This window comes from Phalacrocorax aristotelis, chromosome 1, assembly GCF_949628215.1.
Source record: "Phalacrocorax aristotelis chromosome 1, bGulAri2.1, whole genome shotgun sequence".
Taxonomy (NCBI): domain Eukaryota; kingdom Metazoa; phylum Chordata; class Aves; order Suliformes; family Phalacrocoracidae; genus Phalacrocorax; species Phalacrocorax aristotelis.
Window position 1 is genome coordinate 91869054 of NC_134276.1, and position 16888 is coordinate 91885941.

A 16888-nucleotide genomic window follows, 5' to 3' on the forward strand; every position below is an offset into this window, starting at 1 on the left:
AAAATACTTCAAGGATAAGCAACACTAAATCTGTAAGTAGGCATAAAATGCACATAGGACACTGAAAGGATAGCTAACAGAGGCAGCAAAACATCGTGTAAAATAGTGGAAATGTCAACAGACAAACATTGAGGCTTGAAAGAAAACATCTATTTTGGTGTTTTTGAGGTTGGGACTTAATAACCACCTAATGGAGAGTGCTATAAAGAAATAAGGAAAGAAATTAACAAGTTGCATTTAAAAGTCTTCAACACAACTAAGTGAAATGAAACTCTGAAAGGAGAGGTGCTAGGCTTGCTATTAGGGTATTAGGGATTGAAGACTAAAAACAGTGCTGAGAGAAAGTAGGATGAAGAGGGTGATGAGCTGGAGGCAAGTGTTGTCAGCGATAGGACTGGCTCTGCAAAGGGATCATTAGAAGGCAAGGGGAAGATGCAGAAGTAGTGAATGGTAATTATTACAAGGCAAACCCTGAAAATAAGACAAGAGAATATAAGAAAGGTCAGTGGGAAGATGGTTTGTTGAAAATGGTGGAATGACCTAGAAGAATGTGAACACTGAAAAAGTTTCTTGGAGTTGGACGACAGGAAATTGTTAGTGACCTTATTAAGAGATGTTGTAGTGAGGAAAGGGTACAGAAGCTAGAAACAACTGAGCAGGAGAAAAACATGAACTGGAAACAGACACAAATTCCAGGAAAAAGGAGGGCAATGTTCTGGATATTGAACAGTGTCAGAGGAGAGATTTGTTTTGTTTTATCAAGGACAGTCCTGAAGGAAAAGTCTCCCATGTAAGGAAAAAAGGAGCAGATAAGCTTCAAAGAAAATACATCACTGGAATTCAGAAGTCCGAAGTCATTTTGATATGCTCCTGATGTCTAAGGGACTGAAGAAGTTAAGCAAATACACTTATTCTGTAACATCCAGCTATTTGACGTTCCAAGTGTCATTCTTCCAATTTCTTGGTTTGAAATACCTTAGCTGCAACTGATCAAGAAACTTGCTATGACCACAAAGGAAGCTTGTTTCAAACAAGAATTTTCTCCTTCAAACAAACAGTGCCTTTAAACTCTATTTCCCTCACTGTGACAAGCCCTTTGCTTTGAGTCGTTACTGCTGCGCATTAGTACAGCATCAGCTTGACAAAAAGGCTTTCGATGTGGTCTGTCACTGGTTGACTATTCCTTCTCTTTTTTTGGCAAATTTCTAAATAGTGTCACAAAAAAAAAAAAACCCAAAACCCAAATTCATTGAAGATCTTTTGGGTGGGTAGGTTGGTATAGGTTTAGTTTAGGAATATTTCAAGATGAAGATATCATCTAGAAACAACAAAAGTCAGAGCTGTCTAACGTGCTTTTCAGTCATCTTTGAAGGTACTAAATACGGCTGTCACTTGGAGCCAGCTTTTCTTTTGTGCTTCATATCAAAGGCAATTATAAAAATAATGGGGTTTCTTTTCACAAAACATACAGTAATTTTAAAATTAGAAATGCAAGCTCTCTATACCTACTGAAACTATCATTGCGAGGTTTAGATTTTTAAAAATATCCAAAACCCTATAGGTTTGGGTTGGTGAATAACTGAATAATAGTTCAGCTACAGAGTTTAGTTTTATGTTTTAAGCTGCTTAATTTCAGAATAATTTTTTAATGAACTTGAACTAGCATTGTCTTACAAAAGACATGTTGAATATCAGCATCCTGTCATGAAAGCAAACTTTTAATATTCAAGGACTATGTTTTTATAGTCTAGATTCAGCAAAACACAGCCATAAAAATAATTGAACATCACTACTCTAGCTAAAAGCAGATAAATATACAGAAAAGTATTTCATATTAGAACTTCTCATATACTAATGAAATTTGCTCAGTAAAAACTGGCAACTGCAGTATGACTGGAGCTGGTGATAAAACGGAAGTAGAGAATGCTTTTAGACACAAAACTAAATGAAATGCAAATTAATGACATGCAAAACTGTAATCAAGATGTAAGAAAACCTATCATAGATGTAAGCTTGTTTACTTCAGAACTTTTCTAAGTTTAGCTGTATAATCACATTTATCAAAGTCAGTGCATGATTTATAGATTCCAGGGATTCTCAGCAAACATGGTTAAAAACCCCTCACTGATAGGAATTTTGCTTTAAACACTTTTCAAATCATTCCTTAACTGTTTGGGCAGAAGTAGTCCCAGGAGTAACAAAATGCATATATGTGCATGTAATATATTATTTTAACCTTAAGATTCCCATCCACTTTGCGTTTTTTAAACCTTCAAGTGAAGTTTTAGTTCAGGGAAGATTCGCCTCTAATTTTACTTCATATTGCTGTTATCTCTATGGTTATATCTTAAACTAAATTATACAGAGATTTCCTTAGGGATGTTTAGTGTCTTCTGTATGACTGTAATCTGTTTACTGCTGCTGCTGCTGTTGTTGCTAGTATCTAGTAGTACTAGCAATTGCTTTAACTTTTTCTATGTTTTCTAAAGGATGTGTAAGTGAGGTCAGCCAACAACAGTGCCACCGATGAAGTCCTAAAGCTATATGCAATTAAGCAGAGTTAAACTGAAGATGAAATAGTAGATAAAAAATCACTGATCTGGGAGGACATATGCAGCTTCCGATTTTCTAATGAAGGTGCAGCTTTTCTGTATTTAGGTACGCAGTAGAATCTGTTAGCTTTTTGTCACATTCTTTGCAATATTAAAATGTATATCAGTTTGCTTATAGAACTTCCAGGATGGCAGATGGTAGATTGGAAAATACTGCTTGGAAATTAAACTTTTTTCAGTATTTATATTCCATTTTAATTTAATACCTTACTTTTTTTCTTCCTCATATTTGTTTATTCCACATTTTCAGGTCAAAACAGCTAAAATACGGGAACAAACCCAATAAATTTGTATGACTATGTACTTCTTAACCTCTATTTCCTTGAGACGCTTATGGGATATTTCCTGCTGCAAAGGTGCCTCCTAATTACGAACAAAGCATTACACCCATGTCCCAACTAGAAATGCTTTGGACTGTGATTAAAGTCTTAACATGGTGTTTCTTGTTGGTGATATAGTTGAGATGTTTGTATGAAGTCATCTGTTCCCAAGTCAAACACAGTACTTTTCTGGCTAGTGCTTTAAATTTTACCTCCATGTCTGTAACCTCTCTATCTAGAAATTTTTCTTCGTATGCTTCATGGAGGATGCCATTACCTTCAAGCCTTAAGTTTTACAACAATTTCTCCAATAATACAGTTTTTAAGTGAAAAAATTGAGTTAACTTTGTTAAAAATGAAGCACAGAAACATGTATCTTTGCCCCTCTACTCCTGTATTGGCTCTGCAGCAGTGAACAGAAAAAGCATCTTGAAAAGGAAAACCAGGAGGCAGGTATGTATTGAAATTCAAAGGCAATTTGGGCTATTTACTAGCTAGATATCTAAAACCTTTTTTCTACTTAAGTATTAAAATAATAGAAAGTTTTCTAGCAGATCTCTAGATAAATACAAAATACCTGAATGAGACTGTATTATCATGGGTTTAGATATTTAGATTTTTTTTACAACCTTTATCTACTGCTGTTAATCTCCCCCACATTAATCTACCGTACACTATCATTAACCTAGCAGCATGTAAGTTCACATGATAAAGTGTGAAGTATAGAAGATGACTAAAACTCATACCAACAACTTCGCACATATTTAGAGCAACCTGCACTCTTAGTAATTTCTTGCTGTATTAAGTGAGTTTGTGCCCTCCTCAAGACCCCAGCCCAACCCTTACATATAGCATTTATGCAAATGTTGGCCCTGCTGGAAAAGAGGACGTAGACACACAAAGTAAGTAGGTGTTAGGTAGCAAAGTCTGACCTCTACTCACTACTCTACTCATTAGGCTGCAGACACCATTTGGTGTCTGTGCTGGACTGGTTGTATAAAAAGGGCTACTGGAAAATGACTCTCTGTTGTGTTGTACCATAATGGTATTTTCTAAGCTCAGTTGCTATGTAAAAAACATGAATGCTTGTCTCATCAAAACTACTTGTAAGGAAAGCAATTCATTCTGAGATGTGATGCTTTTTTTTTGTTTGTTTGTTTTTAAGTTATCTAGCCATAGATTTCCTAATATAAAAATTTATCTGATGAATACTTGAAATTCAAAGTAAATATGTAGCATGCAAGAAGCTGCCAAGACTATGCATCATATTTGAAACTGTAATTGATTTCATAAAGTTTAACTTTTAAATCAGAAAATGAGAAGTAAGCAAAATGAGTATAGATGATTTGATCATTCCTAACCTATTGGTTAGAATCTTTACTTAAGTCTAAATGCGATCTTACTGACATTTATACAGTTCTCAGTTAATCCGTTTTATGTTTCCCTTAGAATCTATGACCCCCTAAGCATAAGATATATACAAATATTTTTTCAGGGTTGAAGGTCTAAAGATAAGGATATCACAGAACTGATGTGCAACACAGAACTGATTGCAGCTAATATCTGTCAAGAAAAAAATAATCATTGAAAGGAATGCAATAAGGAGAAAAATGGGTCAAATAATCCGTAGTCACGATTCAGTAAGTAAAGACTAAACAAATTGCTCAGTAAGAGAAATGTGCCAAGACAGGTGAAGAATATTCTGAAAAATAGGAACTTATTGCAGTCTGTAGGAGAACTGGCATCTTAGAAGGTCAGAGAAAGAACAAATGCAAGAGAGATTCAGCAGCTTCAGTGAGTTAATTTTGGGAAAAAAGTCAATCCTGGGGAAAACCTGACCTCGCCCTGACAGACAGGCCACGTAGAGAAACAGAAGCAGCCCAGCTGGTACGTCCAAGTCTTGCATTCTCAGTCTTCTCTTGATTGTTGCATTGCCCTAGATGACAATATGAAAGGATTACACAGTCCGCCAAAGCCTGTGCATCCATAGCAAATACAGCTGGTGATGCAAATTGTACGTGTCCATATCTGCTACTTTTTTCATTGGTATTGAAACATATCTTAAAATGCATAAATGTTAATTATAGTCCTTCCTTTTGTTAGTCTGATAAGATCATGAAGAAGACAAAAAGGGCAAGGTAGGTGAAAAGGGATCAATTTAATGCTGACTCTCTTGTTACGTGGATGAAATTTTTCTCATGTGGAATGGGAAAATTGCTTATTTGTGGAGCTAGCTGCATCAGAAGAGACACGGAACCAAGGGCAATGCAGACAATGGATGTGGCGAGCGCTGCTTTGGCAAAGCTGTCAGTCCTCAGAGGAAAAAAAGGAATTATGAGACTTCTTGGTATAACACGAATATGTGAAAAATATCTGAGCTATTGTTCCCCATTTCCTTGAAGATTTCATTGGACAGTTGTCAGAAGCTGTCTTCTCTTTGTCTGTCATCTAAATTAAGTATGTAATTGATCTTTAAAAAAAGAAAAGTCTGACAGGCAAATCTTTCTATTTTTTCCCTTAATATGTCTAATCTTTTCAAGTTCAAAGCATTCCAGTGGAAATCAAACATAATTCCGGTTTTTGAATCCTGGCCATTAAGCACACAACGTTTAAAACATGGGATCGAAGTACACAACAATAAATTGTAGTTATCAGGAGCAGCCGTAAAATCTACTTTTTATGGAAGATCTGGCATATACTCTATAAAAAAGGACCATATTGTATATATGTCATTCAACTTTATAAAAATTATATTGGCTATGTTAATTTTTTATTCTTGATAATGCGTAACACAGTCAAGCTACATTTAACAACTGAAGTAAAATGGAGCAAATAGAAACAAAGTAAAAAGTAAAATTGAAGCAAAAATCACATTCTGCTTACAATAAATATAAGAACTTCAGCTACAATAAAAGTAAAATATTCGAGGTTATGTAATTATATTCTATTACTCTATAAATACATGAACTCCTTGTACAGTAGCAAAAGTTTATTTTTCACATTACTGCCTATAAAAATAGTTCATTTATTACTCTCCTACCCCCAGAGCTGGAAAACAATGAGTAGCTGGATTTAATGGATTTAAAATGTTGATACGTTCCTTTTAATTAGGAAAATAAGGAAGCCAGATCCATCTGAAAGTCTCTTACCCAGCTCATTACTAAACTGAGCAAACAACATTACCTGCATAGCACATTTTAAGATTTAACCTGCATGAAAATTATCCCTGCAATACTTAGCCTCTCTGTAATGCTTAACACTGTACTGTCTTCATGAAAATTTATACGGAATAGGTTTGACAACAAAGCTTAAGAAATTTACTATCCATTTAAATGTGAACACAGACATATCAAGAAGACCAAGTTCTGCAAGTGCTGTGCAAGCGCCTGAGGAAGCTGCCCTCTGCAGCAGGCACTGCCTTACACGCTGTTACGCTGGGAAAGCACATGGTTTCCATCAGCTACTGCCCCCAACAAGAGGTTACAGCCCTTCCCCCAGCCGCTGAAACAGCTAGGATATGACAAAATTGCTGCTGAGTACTTATAATTCATTTCAAAACAAATTAAATCCCCTTAAGTTACTTTGCATGTGAGGGCAGTAACTCCCTGCTGACAGATGGTAATGAAGAGCAGACCCACGGTATCTTCCCGGAGTGCTCCTGCTCAGTCAGCGGGAGCACATCTGTTTATAACCTCCACTTTCATTTTAAAGGTAGTTAACGGCTCAAGATTTCTCATTCATTTACACTCCGAGTTCAAATTTTTGTGACACATTTTGGAACCAAGGCTTCACAGCCCTACAAATGATAAAGAAAAACTGTGCACTTAGGCAAAATATCAGATGTTTGATGTAGATTTTTGTGATAGACAGCGTGATAGTTTACATCATGTAAAGGCAGACTGAAGAGTATTATAGTCTTTTTTTTCCTTCAAAATAGTTTCAGTTTTGGTATGGCATGTTCAGAACTGAAAGACAGGAAAAGATCATAATAGCTGTGCTTTTAAGAAGCCAGAATAATACCTTTTTGGTACTTGGTAGATAGGTTAACTGTCAGCCATACACATGGTTTTCATAGCTTGCTTACAGCTTCATTCACTACAAAGACATAATCACACATTTTTTATTTATGATTCTCCATATCTCTCTCTGCTCCATCTGACAGATATTTTCTACTTGCTTTTGTGTCTCATACTTATCTACATTCTGCAGAAGAAACAATTAACCCAAGTTATTTTACCAGAACAGCAACTCTTTGCTTTATTTTATCTTAGTAGAATTTAATTCAGATAGATTCATTTATCCTATCTATAAGTTGAACAAAAGTAAGAGAATCATGGCTTTAATCTGTTTGCTTTTACAACGAAAACTCAAGGCTCTTAGCTTTTTTTTTTTTTCTGTGTTGAATTTCGGCATGGTTAAGCAACAGTTAAAAGGAAGATAAAAAATTAAGACAACAAAGAAGTATGTTCATAGAAACTGGCCCCCTAGATCTCCACTGCGAAGTATAGAAAAACTAACTGACAAACTAAACTAACAAACTAAAAGAATCTAAAACTAACAAAAATGTATTTCACAAGCTGATACATTTAATGCAAGTCAAATACTCTCATCGGAAGTTACAATGTGGAAGAGAGTAAGAAAGTGGGGATGCACAGTCCTTGGAGTTAGCTCATTGTGTAGCAAATTTCTATGGCTAGGCTCATATGGATCTTCTCAAGGAGCCAAATCTATGCTCCTGAGAATCCAGCTTTGTCCTCAGCAGGACAAAGTTCAGTGAACTGGTATAATCTGTATAACAAAATAAGCTTGGCTGGGAAATAACTTGGAAGGCTTCCTTTGTGGGAAGTACTGAGATGAAAGACAACTGTATTTTTGCAGAAGCATTTTAAATCCTTCAAAAGAATGGGCACAGCAAGAGGGTAAGACGACAGACACTATTAAATGGCAAGTCAGTTACACAGAGGAAGAATAATGTCAAAGATTAGTACAAATAGAGAAGCCACAACTACTAAATTTCAACACATCATGATGGCAGGACTACTGATTTATTTTTTTTTTTAGAAGGAAAGTATGTTACAGACTTCAGCTCCTCCTCCTTACTCCAAGGCAACAGAGATCTCCTAGCACTTGCTAAGCACAGGATAAGCCATACACAGGAGAGGTGCAAACACGAGTATAGCTGCTTAATGCCCCCACATACCCCAGGAGGATGAACACTGAAGAGGAATTGGGTCATACAGCATGACCAAATGCTTCTTCTGGTGTTGCAAAATCCAAAGTAGACATTCGATTTTGCTATCTGTCACTGCTTTGGAGCAGCTATCTCTCTGAAAGATAGGAATGTGCATGTATATGCATGCACACGTGAGATCCCTTTCATCATGGGGTGAGCCCTGCTAAGATGTGGCCTAAGGTGAATTACAATGTCAAAACCTGCAGCCTCCCTACCTTCATTATCTGTCTTTTTTAGAACTTGAGATTTTTTTTATCTTTTGATACATATTCTGTAGGTTTTGTGCTGTACATTTTTCCATTTGCTTTTCAGATTTCTGATGCACAAGTAATTTCCTGTTTTGTCTCCTAAAAACTTAAATTTAGAAATTTTAAATAACACCTAAAACATTATTAAATAGTACAGACATACCTGTGCCTGCTTCTGCCTTCCCATTTTCTGGGTTGCATTCCAGTAAGAGTAGGATCAAGGCCTTCAAAAAACAGGACTGATGAAACTGAAAACGTTTTTTTTAATATATTCCCCTCCTTTTTCAAGCTAATAAAACCTTTAAATCCTGTACTAGACACAAGAAGTACATCAAGGGACAAAAAAGATTAAAAAGAAAAGGGTCAGATAATTGTGTTTTCGAGCAATTTTACATGTTTTAATACAGAGGCAAAAGGAAGAGTTTAACTCAGTAGCACCTTGTGAGCTGAGCAAGTGTTCAGTACCCAGGCAGGAACGTCCACTTGCTGCTTAGGAAACTAGGATGCTTCTGCTGTCCTGGAACACAAAGATTTGATTTCTCAGTTCCCTGGGGAAAAGAGATGTGAGGCTGAACTGTTGGCCTAGCTTGTCCTCTCCATAAGGAGGGAAGCACATAAAAAGGTAGAAGAAAATCCACCAGAACACAGCAGCTGGTTCAAGGCCGTTAGACGGCAATTTTCATGGGGCTGACAGTAGACCAATAAACTACAAAATGGCAGCGACTGGGAATAGATGAAACAGGTTGTGCATTGCTGATAACTATATTTTCCATGGCAATGATGCCTACACCAATACAATTTGGAAAAAAAAAACCCCAAACCAAACCAAAAACTGGTGCGAATAATCCCAAGAAAGAATTACTGAAGTGATAGCTTTAGAGGCAACTAGTTGCTACAGATTAATCAACTGTATAAAAATGAAATTTTAACCAGGAAAATCACAAGGCTTGAAGATACCTAGCAGTAGATAAACAGTGCTAAACCTTCAGCAGTGATAAGTACTGCCTGATTTATAGATTTATCAAATGCTATATCACTGCAAATGTGAAAACGATGAGATAAAATGGTTAAGCATCAAGGGACAGGCAGATAAAAACAATAAAATATGTAGCAAATCTGGCTAACAAAGGAGGCAAGCACCAATATCTTATATTGATGACAGAAAGAAAATTACGGAAACATTAAGAGAATGCTATCTATAGCTGCTCAGTCTTCATGGAAACTTTTTTAGAACATTAACAATTGATAGAGAATAGGTCAAATAGTAAAGAAAGAATATGCTAAGTTTAAAGGCTGAAATGGTACAGAAAACAGACTATTTAGTTGAGTGTAAATAAGAAATAAGAGTGGCGACAATGAACGAGAAGAAAAATTACTAAGGACAGCTGGAGAAGGGAATAGATGTAACAGCTCACTAAGACTTGTTAAAACTTGACTGCTGTGTTTTACATCTCAAGGACAGCAAGTTTTTTCTATAAAAGATGTGGCTGAATTTAAATTTTAATTAAACTGATAATGCTACAACTCTTTATGGCTATGAGGATATTTTCCAAAGTGAATGAAATAAAATGAATTGTTCCTTGAATTGTAAGTGGCCTAGACCAGAAGATGAAATAGATCATTGGCCCCAAAAACTACTAAGGAACAAGGAAGAGCACGGCCAATCATTTTAGCACAAAAAGTCAACAGCTGCCCATGGCTGCTGGATGTGAGTAGCACAGAGAGAGGTGGAAAGCACAGCATGAAATGCATCTTGTGCCTGCATTAAGAGGAGAGAAAAGGGGGATCCTTTCCTTCACAGTAGTGCCGTGTACTGGCTGTGACGTGCCAGAGCCTCAACTTGCATTTGTCCCCTGTAGATTTCCCTCTCCTCCTTGACAGAGCTTTCCAGCTTCCTTGTGACTGTTTCATTATTCATAGCCAAATGCAAATAGAAAAATTACAAATTTAACGCAATGGTGAACCAACTTCATGAGGTATAACTGTACCTCTGTATTGCACTACAGACTTAAGTTTTCTTCATGTGTAACTCAAATACTTGTTCTGAAGCTGCTGTAGCAATTCACCTTGCTGTGAAGGCTGCAGCTGAAGTGCCGCTGCAAGAGCCATCTGCAGCCAGATGGCTTCAGTGACACTAGCTGAGTTTGCAAAGCGTGTTGGGAATACAAGGAGGAACCATATGAATATGGGTGTTAAACACCACCCATACTTCAGTTACTTGCACTACAGTCTTTATTGCAGGTATTCTATCCCCCGTTCCCTTCAGAAGTTATGTATAAATAGTTCAAGGCACATATTGCAGGTAATAAAAAACTAAAGAGAGAAGGAAAAATGCATTAAAAGTTCTTTCTTATTTGCTGTGTAGTGGCTCTGTTTAGGGCACTAGAAGCAGGTGTTTCCAATTTGTTGGGTTTTTTTTTTACATTTTCCTCTCTTTTGTTATGCGTACACATGTCAATGCAAACAAGCTTAAATTGAGAACTAAGCTCTAAAAGAATAGTCCATAGGGACTAATTTGTCCCATGTCATTCCTCACATACAGACTTTACCGAGTACTCTCCCTGAAGGAATTAATAGTCTAAAGAACATACATTGCTAGGTTAAAAAGCAGTGTATCGCATTCAGGACTGCAATTCAGATTTTTTTTTTTTTCCGGTTTTGCAAAACCTGCCAAGGTACTAATTAAATTATAACCCAGATACCCCAAAGCTTTACTTAGTTTGCAGGTGATTTACAGTATCATAAAACCAAACAACTTACAAATCAGCGCATCCTATTGTGTTTTTAAATAGCTAGCACACTTTTGTGAAATTTAGTGCACACTGCACTCCTTTTTGTTCCTCCCACTTAGACACTATAGGAGCAGTTAACAATAATCTAAGAAAATTACAACTATCCTCGTAAATGACAAATGTAAATAGCTAGAATGAATTACTAGTTATACTCACTTGATATAATACGGCACTTTGTTTGGTGAGATTGCCCTCTCCCAGGGGCCTTGGACAGAAGCTGTTAACAACAAACAAACAAACAAACAAGTAAATAACTGCATGCGTACATTCGTATGTACAAACATGCCTAGAAGAGAAACATGGAGGTCAAGTTCAAAGCAAACAGGAAAGACAACATTAATCTCTAAAATTACAATTTTACACTCAGCCACGCTGATACAGGTCTGTTTGCTCGGTTGCCCATGAAGGCAGGAAGGATTAACCTGCTCTTCGGAAAATTCTGCCCTAATCTGAGAGAAATTGAACTCATTCAGCTGCAAAGATAAATACAAAACCCCCTCCTTGACTACTAAGCTTACAGAACAGATACGAAGCAGAGCAAGCAACCTATCTTTCTGGCATGTTCTTTTATTGAGTTCTGCCTGCTAACGTGTTTGACTGGGTTTTCTTCAATTTCTTTCCTTGTGTGGTCAGTGCTTTCCATCCGTCCAGGAACAGAATTATGTGCTTGTTTACATTTTATGTTGAGTGAAGTTATACTGAAACACCACCTAAGTATTTGGTCTATTCCCTTGTTGTCTACTTCTAAATGGAGAACGATTTTATTTTTATTCCTCCACATTACTAATTGTGTTTTACTGACTTCCTATAACAGCAATTAATGGAGAAAATGACAGAGTGATCACAAGAAACAGAGAAGAAATGACATTTCTTACTCTTGGCTATCACAGTGGTAAATGTCAACATCAACGTACAATATAATGAAAATACTTTGTAACAAGGTTTTATATAAAACTTATTGTAGGCAAAACAATTGTAAATCATTTTTTATTAGAGATTTTATTAGAGGCAGAGATATCGTATAATTTAGGCCAAAATCAGAAAGGTAGTTTGTTTATTAAGAATTTTTTCACCTGTCAAAATCAGTAGAACCTAGAATTTTCATTTTTAATATAGTGATTTCTTCATATGCAAAGTGATTTGGTTAGAAAAAAAAAAAGCATGTTCGCTTCAGCCAGCATAACCCTTCTTTTCAGTGACCCCTGCTGTTTGCGAAGGAATATAATTGTTGCCGAGACCCAGCTAGTGATTAGCTGCTCGATCATTTATTTGGCTTGAGTATTTTCTTTCCCCCTCTCATTCAAAATAGATACTTGAAAATTGCCCCTCCCAAACTGCAGGTACTTTAACAAAGTCAACAAATCACACCCCATACAAATAAAAATGAACGATATGCACCTTCGATATGTTTTGTACCAGAGCTGTTAAACAGATTTGCAGAATTCAGTCTGCAGAATTAAATATACTGCCCTGCTCTCACCCACGTACTGGAGTGCAGACAAAAAGAGCTGGAGAAAAGAGATGAAGGGTGTTTATAAAACTGGCTGTATAGGGAAGTCTTGATATTTTGGTAGTCGCATGCACGTGAATGTGAAGAAGGGCTGGAAGGAGGCTGGGGACCCCACAGAGGGGAGATAAATCAGACAGCAGCAGCGGAGGAAGCTGGAGACATTCTAGATGGTCTGAAAGGGAGCAGGAAAAGCAACCAGGGGCAGGGTGCAGGCTGGGGCAGTGGATTTCACATACATTTTTAGCAATGCTGAGAAGCTAGGGAAAGAAAGGAGTATGTTTGGAAGAAATGTAATGTGTTAATCCTGTTTCAGATTGCTGGTGGCCAAAGAGTTACAAAAAGCCTACCACAGCATCTCTGTAGGTCCTGCTGTTGTCTTCAACGCCCAAATAACCACCTGTAACTAAGCTGACTGTATTGCTTTCCTACACAGTTTTGCATTAGTTAGAAGAGAAAGGTGAAGTTAAATTTCAAAGGTATGAATCATGAGAACAGGTAATTCAAAAGCGTGCAACACAGAATTTGAATTACACTGTTAGATCCCATGGAAAAATAGCACGCTGCACTGTCACTGAAGTCTGTATCGTGACCCACGCATACAGAAGCACAGAACTGTGTGCATTTTCAAATACAAGTTCTTTTTTTACGTTATCAATTGCTTGGTGATTTCTTTGTATGTTTTCATTCAGAAATACTAACCTGTGTGTTAATATGTAATCCATCAAACAGTTTTAAAATTCCTGCTCAGTGACAATGATAATGCCAATTTCCACAGGTAAGAAACCTTATGTGAGGACTAAATCAAATAGGATTATACTAAGCTGTAATTTTTGAAAATTAAATACCCTTCCGTATTAACTAAAAATTGACCTTCTTCCATATTTCTCTCCCAAACAATCATTAATATTCCCAACGGGAATACCACCGAGCTACAGTTCCTGGACTTTAAGATTTGTTTTTAATTAAATACCTAAAGGACTGGATGGATTGCTGCATATTTTTTGGAAGGTGTATTTCTTCTGTTGCTTCTGAATTAATCTGGGTAAGAGCTTTGCAGTCATAACTTATTGTTGCAGAATCTTACGTGTGATAATCTTTGATACGTTAGAAGAGGAACAAATACTTTGCTTTCATGAGAACTAAGTGCTTTAGGAGTAACAAACAATTCTGTGATGTTCTGCATAACTGGATTTAGTGTTCCTTCAATACATTGCTGTGAAGCTCCCTATTAGACACTTTTGCTTTCCTGGATGATTCTAGCCTCGCATAAATGTGAGTCGACAAAATACGAGGTACTTTTTACAGCTATGGTAAGAGAAGAATAATTTAATTTTTGGCAAAAGCCCAGAAGCTGAGAACAGTGGTTTCTTACCTCTGGTTACCAGTACAGGTTTAGTATCCATTACAAAGCTAGTGCAGGTAATGGACATATATATTTAATTCCTGGTTAAGACCACTTTAGTAGTCCAGCTGAAAACTCTTGCTGGCAAAGACCTTTTTATATGACACTGTAGTATCCCTGTGTGCTACACAAGCATAACAACATATACAAGCAGCAGACATTTTCCTGTTTGCTAATTGTAATTCAAAAGTGTTTTATTGTTCTACCTTGCACAGACAAGGATCCATTATACACCCAGCTACTTGCAATGCTGTTGACTGAAATTAAATACTACAGCAAAATACGGGGCATTTTAAGAGTCAATTTAAATTTTCCTGTACTTTATTTGCATTGATGTACATTTTAATGGTTACCTAATTTGGGTGTTTTATTTCTGTCTGTTGTTTTGCTAACATCTGAGGCTTTCTTTGCCTGTTCAATTTAAGTGAACACAGTTCTTGATGGTAAGCCTACATCCTTATTTGTTTGCAGAATATATAATGACACAGTAGCATGCTGGCTCTCTGAACTTCAGCAGTATTTTAATCTATGCAGGGATCTGAATTAAATATTAAATAGGATGTAGTATAATTTTATCTGTGTTGATGTTACAAAATATAAGCTGATAAATATTTCACTTTAGCACTACAAACATAATGAAAAATACATGTACATTTACTAATAGTAAACTATTTCTCCTCCAGCTATTCTAAGAGTAGATTTAGTATGTCCACACTTAAAAGTTACTCCCAGTGCTCCTTATTTACATAGTCAGCACATGCTTCTAGTCACTGTATAATGGCATGAGTGCACATTTTCAGTTCTAAATACAAAGAAAGTCTTTTGACTCTTGTCACTAGGGGTTAAAGTTTTGGGAAAGTTTTAGGATAGAAACCACAAAGTAGCACTGCCAAGTACCCATACACCATACACTGTTACGTCTGTCTTCTCAATTATTTTTTTTTCTCAGAAAATTATTATATTTATTATGTGTGCATTTCAGCATCACGGTAGTTAAAGCTGAGCTCATTTATATGTTCACAGTCAAGATCTGCACTACCTGCTTGGTGGCTATAGTAGCTGTAACTCAGCAAAGTGCTTTATGATGCTCACATTTTAATAATACTAACACCTCAATCATCCAGTCTAGGAACCTACCTGCATGACTTATATTGTTCTACCTGGTGTTATCATCATTAGCATCTTTTTGCAAACAGAGAGCCAGGAATTTGTCTATTTATTCACATAAAGTTTGTTTTCATACCAATTACTTTCCCTGCAGCAAGGTATGGAGCTGGTGACTTCAGATAAAGGGAGGCAGAGAGGACGAAATGATAATACAGTCTTTGCATCTGGAAAGACTCTGATTCCCTAAGAATCAGAAGTTCACGTCTGTGTAAGGATTCTTAAACTTTCAGAGAAGATGGACTGAGTAGTATTCTAATTATTTTCAAATAATACCATTATAAATGAGAAACTATGGCTCTCCATAGACTAGATAGACCTTATGTTTGTCTCCCTGAGAGAATATGTTAAAGCAATATTTTTCCTCCCTAATCAGTTCATGATTTATGCCAGCAGGATGTGCACCATCTCCAGTAGGTATGCTTGCATGACGGTGGCACCGTAGAAGTGTCTGCAACAGATGTCAGTATACATCTGTAAAGTATGACTTCCCCCCCCGTTTTACAGAGAATTGATTACTAAATTATGTGCGTTTGTTATTGTACTAGGTGACACCAAAGAACAATCAGATCTCTTTGTGTAGCGCTAAGGTCTAATGTTGCACTGCGTAGTTGAGAAACTGATGTCAGAATACACTGACTACACAATTTAGAAGTTACAAAGCAGAAACATCAGCCAAAACTTGTCTACACAGCATGGGGTCTATTCTGCTCCAAAACCTAGCTTGTGGTGCTGCACATGTGGATGGATTCATGGGCATTTTGGAGACAGTTCTTTCTCAGCTGGGATTCTACTACTCTTAAACCCAAGCGCACACTCACTACTTCCCTGCAATGCTAGCAGTAGTCTGTTGCTGTAACACACATGCAGACATTTACTGAATACGTACCATTTTCAGAACGCTTCTAATCAATTTGAAGAAGGAATTATTAGTTATGAAAAAGTTCAGCGCACCAATTACAACTACGGTCATTTTATAGGAGTTGTAAAAGAGGCCTTTCCATCCTACGTTTCCTGCTGGAATCTTTATGGCCAACTTAAGACTTCTTGCCTGCAGCCTAGGGTCTACATTATATGGTACGACCTAAATAATGCACACCTTTAATCACTAACAGTCTCTCCAGAAGTTTCCAAATGCCACTTGTAATGCAAAATATAAAATCCATCTAATGCTCATTTTCTTAAATGTCACACTACTGTAAAATGGCAAAAATACAAGCATCTACTTGTTTAATAAAGAAATACTGCATGAAATACAGAAAAGTGATATAATCTGTATTGATCCACATATCCCAAGTTACAGGTACTAATTGCTAACTTCTGTTGCACTCTTGAGCTTTTAAAACTAAAATCTCTAAAACTGGCTCGTCAAATGAGGTCATAAAATGACCTAATCAACTTGCCGGTGGTTTTTATGCAAATGGAATTAGATAAATAGAAAAATAAATCTTTGGTAAATACTCCATGTCTCACATAGAATTTTGCTGTTATGTTTTGCTATTTTAGGTATGTAGAATATGCGTTTTGTACCACAGTCCTGGAGTTTGAGGACAAAGAAAAGTCCCAAACTGAACACAAGGTACATCTCATGACAACTTGGGCACAGG

At 36.6% G+C, this 16888-nt stretch overlaps 1 protein-coding gene across 11 annotated transcripts in view; it reads right to left on the reverse strand.

Moving 5' to 3' along the window:
* Positions 1 to 16888, reverse strand: part of DMD (dystrophin) — a 1138094-nt gene that overhangs the window by 104191 nt on the left and 1017015 nt on the right. For all 11 annotated transcript variants that reach the window (XM_075097793.1, XM_075097785.1, XM_075097765.1 and 8 more), the window contains one exon: positions 11362 to 11422. In XM_075097793.1, the coding sequence (XP_074953894.1) occupies positions 11362 to 11422 (61 nt within the window). The remainder of the gene's footprint in view (positions 1 to 11361; positions 11423 to 16888) is intronic.